Genomic DNA, 11,631 nt, shown 5'->3' with positions numbered 1-11,631 from the left:
GGATGATGATGATGACATACGAAGGCAAACACACTGTATTAGAGACATTTTCTCTGGGAACCTATCATCAGAGCTACAGAATTAAAAGGGAACTTGGATTCCATGGAGTCCTTATCACTTCTCACCCACCAAAAATATGCTAACTAAAAGGACTAATAAATACATTAATTGGAAATCTTAAAAAAATGCAGTAAAATGAATCATAAGCATAATGCAGTTTGCATCAGCTATACAACAGCCTCATGTAGACCAAATATAATTTTACAAGTGGCACTTCCCTGTTGGTCCAGTGGTTAAGACTCCACACTCCCAACGCAGGGGGCCTGGGTTCGAGCCCTGGTCAGGGAACTAGATCCCGCATGCCACAACTAAGAGCCAGCACAGCCAAATAAATAAATATTAAAAAAATTATTTTTACAAGTGAGTGCAAACAAGAGGATAAAAGGAGACCTAAGAATGATGGTAGGGACTTCCCTGGGGGCACAGTGGTTAAGAATTTGCCTGCCAATGCAGGGGACACGGGTTTGAGCCCTGGTCCGGGAAGATCTCACATGCTCCAGAGCAACTAAGCCCGTGCGCCACAACTGCTGAGCCCATGCGCCACAACTACTGAAGCCCTTGCACCTAGAGCCTGTGCTCCGCAACAAGAGAAGCCACTACAATGAGAAGCATGCGCACCGCAATGAAGAGTAGCTCCTGCTCGCTGCAACTAGAGAAAGCCCAGGCGCAGCAACGAAGACCCAACACAGCCAAAAATAAATAAATTAAAAAAAAAAAAAAGAATGATGGTAATGCTTGAAAACGGGGGAGAAAAAACCCTAAATATTTGTTCATCTTTGTAAAGTTGATTTAAGATGTAACATCAACATATATACTTTATTTGGTAGGCAGTTCATGTGATAAAGTAAAAAGATTGTAAATAAAAAGAGATTAGCTAATAACTTCACATTTTAAAAAATTACTAACTGGGCTCAAATGATACTAAATGCAGAGTTTAATAATTAAAAAAGGTTTAAATCTGTGATCTAAAGGGAGCCTTTAACATGAAATATTTATTGTACTTATACTGGACAAAACGAAAACATTTTACTGGGCTACACTAACTCTACTCAGTTTGCCTTAATTTAAGTAGGGATTATCATTAGCTATATATGCTTTAGTTTCAAAGCATCACATTTTTTTTTAAAGAACTTTAGTACTTTTTTATTTTTTATCTTTGGCTGCGTTGGGTCTTTGTTGCTGCGCGCGGGCTTTCTTCTAGTTGCGGTGAGCGGGGGCTACTCTTCGTTGTGGTGCGCGGGCCTCTCATTGCGGTGGCTTCTCTTGTTGCGGAGCATGGGCTCTAGGCACGCGGGCTTCAGTAGTTGCAGCATGTGGGCTCAGTAGTTGCGGCACGCAGGCCCTAGCACGCGCGGGCTTCAGTAGTTGAGGTGCGCAGGCTCTAGGGCGTGTGCGCTTCAGTAGTTGTGGTGCATGGGCTTAGTTGCTCTGCAGCATGTGGGATCTTCCCGGACCAGGGATGGAACCTGTGTCCCATGCATTGGCAAGCAGATTCTTAACCACTGTGCCACCAGGGAAGTCCTCAAATTTTTAATCATAAATTTTCTCTGAGAATAAAAAGATTAAATTTTTGAATTAAAAAATCAACTTACTTAACTAAGCAGCCTATAAGTCAGCTTTCCACACATAATTTAAAGATTTGAATTTTGCTTTTTTTTTATTATGATCCCAGCAAATGTTACACTAGAGAAAATGATTGGGGAAATACAAATAGATTCATTAAGAACACAGGCTGATTATTCATATCTACTACATTCAGAAGTATGCAAAACAATTTAGTTATATTGCAATGCTGTAACTCCTTTTCCTAACAAAGCATTATTTTATAAAACTGTAGTGTTGTATTGATTCAATTTTAATACAAAATACTTATATACATAATACAATATAAAAGTAAACTGTGGTATAGTGCCTTCACAAAGGGATCTATTAAGGCGCTTTACAAATACACCATTATGTTGACCCAAATTACTTTTTGTTTTAGATTAAAACAAACAGGCTAAATGTTTCACTTTAAATACCAAAGGGATTTTTGTTTATTTTTGTTTATTAAAGAAAAATTTCTAAAGTACCTTAGGTAACAGCAGCAGCAATATCTAAAAATCCTCCCACTGTATCCTCTAATTTCAACATATTATTAAGTCAGAAGAAAACATTTCCACTCACAGTTTTGCACTTTGCAACAGCAGAAGGTAATAACTTTTTAAAAAGTCAATCTCAAAGTGACTTCTTAGTCATACATTCTATAGTTTCTATTACAAATAAGGTAGAAGAGATACAGCAACAGGGCCTGCCTTAGGACGTCACTGGACAATACATAACTGTATCTACAATTACATAATTATAGAACACATTTCATAAATACCACTGATATGCATAAAAGGGGTGAGTATAAGAAAGACAGCAAGTTTTTTTTTTTAATGAGTGGGAAAATTATTTTAAAAAGAAAACATGAATGATCAATGTTTTCACTCCATTTCAATTGACAGCATATAGATTTTTGACATCGTTCTCATCTTTTTGGTCAGGAAGCACCAGATTCTATACTGGAAGATCTGGATATAGTTTGGGAATAAGACAGCTAATGAGTAGATCCAAACTGCTAAAAATGCAGATACTAAAGGCTTGTACACTGCTTCAGATAAACACAAAAAGCTTATCCTGTCAGAGGAAATTTAAAAGAATACAAAATCTGTAGTGTCTGTTACATTTGAGGAATAAGGGCAACACAGATTTTGGGGGGAGGGAAGGGGAGAAGACAGCACCTTAGTTTTCCTACAATGTAAATGTAACAAAGTTGGTTTTGTTCTGTATTGCACCATAGTCCAGAAATAAAACAACTAAATGGAAATTTCAATAAATCTGACTGAGAAAGCCTGAGGAACAAGGGGGATAACTTAAAAATTTGAGTACTGAGCTAGAAAGTTCTTGAACTAATTTGTGTTGCATAGAATTTTACAGGACTAATCAAACGTTCCATGAAGTGAAGACTGCCATCTTATATAGTGCATTTTCCTACAATCCTCTGAGTAGAAGTCCTTCAGAAATATTTCTTTATTAAGCTTGTAACAAGCCAAACATGTATTTCAGTGCCCTCAAAAGGGTGTGTTTAAAATGTCTTGGTGCTGTACCAGCAAGAGAGGCGGTCCTAAGGATATCTTATCACATGGTACAGACCTTTCACACCATAAATTATCAGTGTTTATACAAGATGTGCTAATCTGAGTACTAATTAGTAAACTTACAGCAAAGTTCCTAGTTTAATATATCAGTGTTCTTGCAAGACAGAGGTCCCTAACCAAGAGTTTGTGACAGGTTTCAACACATCCAAAATCCCTAAACTGCATGCAACATTTTATGCGTATGTGTTGATGTGCATTCTTCTGGGAAGAGAGGCCACAGCTTTCATCAGATTCTCGGAAGGACCAATGACTCCCAAAGACCTACCATTACATAGTGGGTAATGCACTGGTTTACAAGCTGAGAAGGCCAACTATAGAAAGGCCACCTATAGAAAGGAGGGAAGTGTGAGCTAGTAAATCTTTTTTGCTCTCCCCAATTCAACCAGAACAACTTTGCCTCTAATTTTACTTGCATACATGATTCCATTAGCTTTTATTTGAAGAAAGCTATAAGTCTGAAAAATCACTAAAATTCTGCTTCTTCTCCACAAATATTGTTTTGATAAAACAATTCCCTATCAGTGGAGCTTCAGGAAATAAAATACAAATTTTACTAATGTGAGAATAGAGCCCTTTCCCCCTTCCTAAAAGTTAAGCTAAATGTATTTTGGTATGAAACCACAAGTTGCCCTTATACCTAAGTATTATATATAATAGTAATGCTGAAAAACATACTGTTTAACCTTAATAAGTTAGGAGGTTTTGAATTTTCTACTAAGACCACTATGTATTTTTTCCTAATTACTAATGGCCACCTTAATTAGGAGTTAAATAATAATTTTTTTCACCAATTAATCTCTGCCCATGGGTAAAATATTGCCAAATAGCCACGTTTTCTTTTGCCAGTAACAATCTGTGTATGCATCTCTGTTCTGAAAGAGGAAAACTATAACATTACTGATGACATAATCAAAACTGTCACTATATAGAAAAAGTACTTTTCTAGTAAGTACCCACAAATAATTTCTAATTAAAGTTTCATATGAAGCTGAAAATAATCTCTCTGCTTAGGATGTGGAACTTTTTTTAAAATTTCAAAGTAAAAATATGAAAGATCTTATTAGCTTTTAGTATTGAAAATTTTAATTTATGGCAGCTTTGTTCCCTTTAAAAACTGAAAGCAGCATTAAAAATACCAAAAGAAAAATGGTAGTGCTTTGCTTCTTTCAAAGCCAGTAATTTTCTGAGATATGTTAGAAAATTAAATATCCCACAGATGGGAAAAGAAGATAAACTGCACTGTTTTTCATTTGGCTGAGCATACTGTTTCAACCTTGTATTTCTTAGTTACAAAATGTGAATTATACAGATTATCATTAGCCCGGGAACACTCACCACCATGATGGCTTCATTTCTATAGCTTATTTTTTTCCAAAAACAAATCATGGGGGAAGAAAAAAAAAAACACCTCCATAAATGTGGGGTATATTTCATATTTGGTTAAAGCAAGATAAAACTAAAACTGTCTTTCAAAAAATTTTCAAAAATTCTTGTTTTTTAAAAAATTATTTAGCATATGTACAAATAGATATCAGGCTTCTCCTTTTAAACAAAGCACTATTTTTTATTTTAAGTACTTTAAGTACCAAGAACTGACTATAATATTCAGCTCATAATTTACTTTATAACAATTTTTTTTCTAAATTACTGATTAAAAAGGCTGGAATAAATTAACATTTCAAAAGGATTTCCCATAATTTAGGAACATAAAAAATTGTACACAGAGCACACATACATAGCTCTGTTATATTTGCATAATTTTACTCTCAGAGCTTCAAAAACCCCTGCGTTTTAGGCCTTTTTGCAAAGCCTCGTTACAATTATTTCCTAGCGTGTTAAACATACACTAGGTCACGATTTTTGATCTCTGAGCCTGTGTGCTGATCATCTTCATCTGACTGTTGCTCTGAGCCTTGTGAATTAATATATTCATATTCAATAGGCTTTGGATAATTATATGGGTAGCCATTGTCATCAAAAAACCTCCGAAAGGTAAATTCATAGAAAGCATGTTCAGGGTGCTTTCCATTTTTATACCATCCGTTCAGAGTGTCATTTACATTTTCTTCTTCATTATCATCACTCCGTAACTTATCAGGATCAACAGGATCAAAATTTGATGTATCTGTTGGGTGTGTGATTTTAGGAATGTATGAAGCAGACTGCTGTCTCAGGTCACTGGAAAAATCAATTGTTTTAAAAAACGGATGAGCTTTTATTTCATCAGCACCATTCTTGCCTAAGCGATCTTCTGGTCCTCTGCAGAGTTTAATAATAAGATCAGAGGCTTCAGGACTCAGTTTAGCTTGCGGTGGGATATGAAGAGATGTTTGCCAGTTGATAACCTTTAAGGAAGATTTTTAAAAATTAGAAGGAAAGAAATAAATAAGAAAAACAAAAATTTCCTCCAAGTTTCAAATGAAAAAATCTTACTGGACTATTAGTGTTTTTTAAAAATAAATTGCATGGTATTTCACCTTCCTTACCTTTTTATTTTACTTTATTTTTTTGGCCGTGCTGCACAGCTCGTGGGATCTTAGATTCCCCCATCAGGGATCGAACCCAGGCCCTTGGCAGTGGAAGTGTGAGTCCTAACCACTGGATCGCCAGGGAATTCCCTCACCTTCCTCACCTTTAATAATGAATCAGTGGGAAATAACCTTTCTTTCCATTCCCTCCTCTCCAGGCAACTTATACTCGTATTACATGACTCACTGTAAGTTTTAGCTCCCCTGTTAAGACCTTCAACCTATGGTAGAGATGACTTTCTACTGTGCCTCCCCAGTTCTATACATTTCCTTGTAGCATAATATCTCTAATACTTTGTGGTATCTATTTATGTTTGTGTCCTACTACAGAATAAAATTTCATAAGGCTATAGACCATGTTTTGTCTTTGCATTTCCCAGTGTTTGGCAAATTGCCTGGCACATAATTAATAGATATTCAATAAACACTTATTCTTGTTTTGAATAAACTGGAATGAGGGAGGGAGGGAGGAAGGAAGGAAGGGAGGGAGAGAAGGAAGGGGTAGGTCTCCATAAATATTTGTTAAATAAATGAATAAATGAACTTCATTCTTCCTTATTCATATATGAGCTTATCAGCGCTGTGTAGGGAAGAAAATTAAACTCCCTCTTCAATAACCAAAGTAAAAACTCAATGGACCCTTTTGGCCTCGGCGTGTGACTCGGCTCAGTCCAGTTTGAGATGCTGACAAACAGGGCTGGTGCTTGAAAGCTTTTTGAGGAGATCACGTGTATTTGAACATGTTATGATTGATATATACAGAGTAGAGGTTTTTGCTTACTATCCCGTTCATGGTGGTAGCAGGGGAGAACTTCTGAAAAGGCGCCAAATATCTGCAAGAACATATATCTGCCCCATAGAGAATTTCTGTAGAATTCAATTCCACTGAAACTATTTAAAATCATTTTTCTGCCAAGCAGCCCCAGCCTGAAGCTCAACATAGTAACTAGACTAGCTATCCTAGCAATACAACTATCTTAAGACAACTTTGTCAGCTGCTTTAATTTACAAAGGTTAGTTCTAAATCCCATTCTTTTGACTATTCTAAACATTGTATGTTTCAAAGTATCCTTTTAAAAACTTGTTTTGGGCTTCCCTGGTGGCGCAGTGGTTGAGAATCCACCTGCCAATGCAGGGGACACGGGTTTGAGCCCTGGTCTGGGAAGATCCCACATGCCGCAGAGCAACTGGGCCCGTGAGCCACAACTACTGAGCCTGCGCGTCTGGAGCCTGTGCTCCGCAACAAAAGAGGCCGCGACAGTGAGAGGCCCGCGCACCGCAATGAAGAGTGGCCCCCGCTTGCCGCAACTAGAGAAAGCCCTTGCACAGAAATTAAGACCCAACACAGCCAAAAATAAATAAATAAATATAAAAAAAAAAAGCAGCACTCCCACAGGGATTGCCTTTAAAAAAAAAAAAAAAAACTTGTTTTTTTGTGCTTACAATTTTTTCTATAATAGATTATTTTGATGATTAAATTTGACCCCTTTGACAGAAGATGGACCAGTGGATTCCTAAGGGTCAGGGAGGAGTTTGCACATAGGGTTTCGGGCGGGGGGCAGGTGTTGAAGAACTGTTCTACACTTTGATTATGGTGGTGATTGCATTTGTTAAATTTCGGAGTGAGTTTTACTGAATGTAAATTCAACGTGAATAAACATGACTTTAAAAACTTAAAAAAACAAAAAACAAAAACAAAAACATAAACTCAGTGGATGGGCTCAACAGCAGAATGGAGATGTCAGAGGGAAGAATCAGTGAACTTAAAGAAAACTCGATAGAAATGATACAATCTGAACAACAGAGAGAAAAAGAGTTTGAAAATATGAGAACCTCAGTAACCTATGGGACTATACCAAAAGGTCTAACGTTGGTGTCAGAGTTCCAAAAGGAAAAAATATGTGGTACAGAAAAAATATTTGAAGAAATGATGGCTGAAAATTCTCCAAATCTGATAAAAGACAAACCTGTAAATTCAAGATGCTGTTTGATGTCAAGAGACACCAAACAGGATAAGCCCTAAGAAATCCATGCCCAGACAAATCATAATTACAACACGGAAAGCTAAAGAAAATTTCTTGTAAGTAGCCAGTGAAAAATGATGCATTACTTGAGGGAACAATGATTTGAATTACTGTAGATTTCTCATCAGAAAACTATGGAGGACAGAAGGAAGTGGATACATTTTAAAGTGCTGCAAGAACTGAAACCCAGGCTTCTATTACCAAGTGATAATATCCTAAGGAAGGTGAAATAAAGTCATTCTTAGATGAAGGAAAACTAAAATAATCTCCTGTAAGCAAACCTGCTCTAAAATATTTGCTAAATGAAGTTCTTCAGACAGAAGGGATTGATATAGAAAGAACTGTAAAACATCAGGAATGCAGGAAAGCAAGGAAAATGCTATCTGGGTAAATACAAATGACTATTCTCATCTTGAGTTCTTTAAAATAAGTTGATGGTTGAAAACAAAAACTGTAACATTGTTGGATGAGGCTTTTTTTTTTTTGATGTGGACCATTTTTAAAGTCTTTATTGAATTTGTTACAATATTGCTTCTGTTTCATGTTCTGGTTTTTATTTTGGCCAGGAGGCATGTGGGATCTTAGCTGCCCATGCTTTGGAAGGTGAAGTCTTAACCACTGGACCACCAGCGAAGTCCTGGATGAGGTTTTAAATGTATGTAGATGTGATGTATAAAAAACTAAGACACAAAGGGTAGAGAATGAAGGGGCCTATATGGTAGTAAGGTTCTACACTGAACGTTTAGTGGTAAGATACTGATTCTAAGTAGACAATGAAAATTTAGTATGTATCTTGTAATCACTACAGCAACCTCTAACAGAACTATATAAAGAGATAATAGTCAAAAACACAGTAGAGTGAGATCTCATGGAAAATGGCAAATAGGAAGCCTCAGTGGTCAGTGCCTCCACAAAAACAATCATTAAACTGAGGAAAAAAAAAATTCAACTCTCATCATAATCAACCATTTTGGTACTGTGGAATCTGACTAGACCCTAAGAGCAACGAGGGGAGTGCTTCACGAAGGGAAAAGCTGCTACAACTTGGTAAGATAGCAGTGAGCATGAACCAACTACCATTCTCCATCCTCAGCCCCACCGTGGTTATGGAGAGGGCAGCCCATTTTCCTGGAACGGCTGTATGGTGCCAAGGTAGGCAGTAAGGACTTCGCCTTCCAAAAATTTGAGGTTGTGCATTTTGGTTGGTCTTGGTGATTCCCTGAGGGACCAGCCCAGAGGCCTGCCTTTCTTTTGACCCTCTCAGGAATACTTAAAGAGAGAGACATGCTTTTCTTTTCTGATACAGACATTTAAGGAAATCTCTATCAAGTCACTGGATTAGGCTGTTTTTCTTTAAGTTTTGAGACTTCTTAAATAGTCTAGAGATAAGCCTGCTGTTGGGTATGTGACCTGCAAGTATTTTCTCCCAAACTGTAGCTTGTCTTTTCATTGTTTGACTATGTCTTTGGCAGACTGAAAGTTTTTAATTTTTGATGAAGTCCAAATTCTCAACCTTTTCTTTAATGAACCATGATTTTGATGTCATTTCTAAGAACTCTTCACCTAAGCCCAGGCCATAGAGATTTTCTCCTACATTTTCTTTTAAAAGTATAGCCTTTATATTTTATCTAGATCTATGACTTATTTTGAGGTAATCTTTGTGTAAGGTGTGAGGTTTATGTTGAGTCAGTATTTTTTCTATATGGCTGACCAATCTTTCCATCACCATTTGTTGAAATACTATCCTTTCTCCATTTGTACCTTTGTCAAAGAACAAATGGCCATATTTGTGTGGTCCTATTTCCCCATTCACTATCCTGTTCCATTATCTGTGTGTGTATCCTCTTGCCAATATCATACTGTCTGGACTACTGTAACTTCATAGTAAGTCTTAAAATCAAGTAGTTGTTTCCTCAAACTTTGTCCTTCTTTTAAAAAACTGTTTTTGTGGGACTTCCCTGGTGGCGCAGTAGTTAAGAATCCGCCTGCCAATGCAGGGGACACGGGAAGATCCCAAATGCCGCGGAGCAACTAAGCCCTGTGCGCCACAACTACTGAGCCTGCGCTCTAGAGCCCGTGAGCCACAGCTACTGAAGCCCGCGCGCCTAGAGCCTGTGCTCCGCAACAAGAGAAGCCACCACAATGAGAAGCCCACGCACCGCAACAAAGACCCAACACAGCCAAAAATAAATAAATAAATAATAAATTTATTTTAAAAAACCTGTTTTGTTATCAGTTTCTTTGTCTACCCATATGAATTTTAGAATTGGCTCACCTATACCTACAAAAATTCCTGCTGGGAATTTTTGTTGAATTTTAGTGAAATCTGTAGATTAGTTTTGGGGGAACTGATAGCTTTACTATGTTGAGTCTTGCAATCCATCAACACGGTATGATTCTCCATTTATTAAGATCTTGGTTTTTTCCATCAGAGTCTGTAACTTTTAGCATTCAGATCTTGTTCATGTTCTATTAGATTTATACCTAATAGAATTATAGGTATAATATGACCCAATATTATACCTAAGTATTTCATTTTGGGGAAGCTACTGTAAATGGTATTGTTTTAAAATTTCAGTTTCCATTTGTTCATTGCTTGACTATAGAAATACAATTGATTTTTACATAGTACCCTTATATCCTACAACCTTGCTAAACTCACTTATTAGTTCTTTGGAGTTTTTCACAGATTCCCTGGGATTTTCAGCATAGAAAATTATGTCATCTGTGAATAAAGCAAGTTTTTATTTTTTTCTAATCTTTATGCCTTTAATTTTTTTTGTTGCTGTATTACGCTGGCTAAGACTTCCAGAACTTTGTTGAATAAGACTCATTAGAATAGACATCCTTGCCTTGTTCTTGAAATTAGGGAGAAAGCATCCAATTTTTTACACACACAGCACCCACACAAATATGTATGTATTTATACATATGCATATACTTACATATATATATATATATATTAAAATGAAGGAAAAATAGACACTTTCAAACAAATCTGACACAAACCTGAGAGAATGCATTACCAGTAGACCTGTAATAAAAGAAATTCTAAAAGAAGTTTTAAATATAATGTATTAAATGCAATGACAGAAGTTGTAACTTGAGGAGAGCATCATAGAAAAGATGATATCTTAAGACATTCTCAGAGAATGATTAAAATGACCAGGAGTGAACCAGAAAGGGGGGAAGGTTGTGAAACATGGGAGAGAAAGAAGGACATTCCAGACAGAGGGAATGGTATGAACAAAGGAACTGAGGACAAATTTGGACTTTAACCCACAGACAAGGCCACTAAAGAGTTTTTTAATGGGACAATTTATGGTCAAAATTGTGAGCAGCTTTTCATTTAAGTGCCAGGGAGATACAGACATTTGTTAGTAGTTTGGGGCTAGAATGTGCATGAAAGGAAACAAAGCCAGCAGCCAGTAGTAAGAGTAAACTGGAATACATCTTCAAAAGGTACTAAAAACTTCTATGAGAATGAAATATTGAATGTAGTGTATGAGTGAGGAAGGATATGAGTATGGTAACAGTGATATGATGGAGATAAGAGTTCACTCATGGAATTTTAGTGGGTTCCTGTATCCTTACAAGTTCTTTCTTTAATTCTAGATTAAGATGCTCAAAGTAAAGGACTGATAAAGGTGTATGGTATTGGGACTTCATAACAATTCTTTTGGTATAGATTCTATACCTTACCTTCACTTGTGTTTCAAATGGTGTTTGTGCCAAGAAAGGAGGTTGTCCCACCAACATTTCAAAAAGAATGACACCAACACTCCACCAGTCACATAACTGTGTATAGCCTAAAATAAGATACCAAAGTTATGGTTA

General features: G+C 36.6%; 1 protein-coding gene across 1 annotated transcript in view; it reads right to left on the bottom strand.

Moving 5' to 3' along the window:
- Window positions 1-1,696: 1,696 nt before the first annotated feature.
- Window positions 1,697-11,631, bottom strand: part of LATS1 (large tumor suppressor kinase 1) — a 42,176-nt gene continuing 32,241 nt past the window's right edge. The window contains exons 7-8 of the mRNA XM_036871043.1: window positions 11,497-11,603; window positions 1,697-5,587 (exon numbers count right to left, since the gene is read on the bottom strand). Of these exons, the coding sequence (XP_036726938.1) occupies window positions 5,078-5,587; window positions 11,497-11,603 (617 nt within the window). The 3' untranslated portion in view covers window positions 1,697-5,077. The remainder of the gene's footprint in view (window positions 5,588-11,496; window positions 11,604-11,631) is intronic.

This window comes from Balaenoptera musculus, chromosome 12, assembly GCF_009873245.2.
Source record: "Balaenoptera musculus isolate JJ_BM4_2016_0621 chromosome 12, mBalMus1.pri.v3, whole genome shotgun sequence".
Lineage (NCBI taxonomy): Eukaryota > Metazoa > Chordata > Mammalia > Artiodactyla > Balaenopteridae > Balaenoptera > Balaenoptera musculus.
Note: the sequence above shows the minus strand (reverse complement) of the source record. Positions and strands in the feature narration are given on the sequence as shown.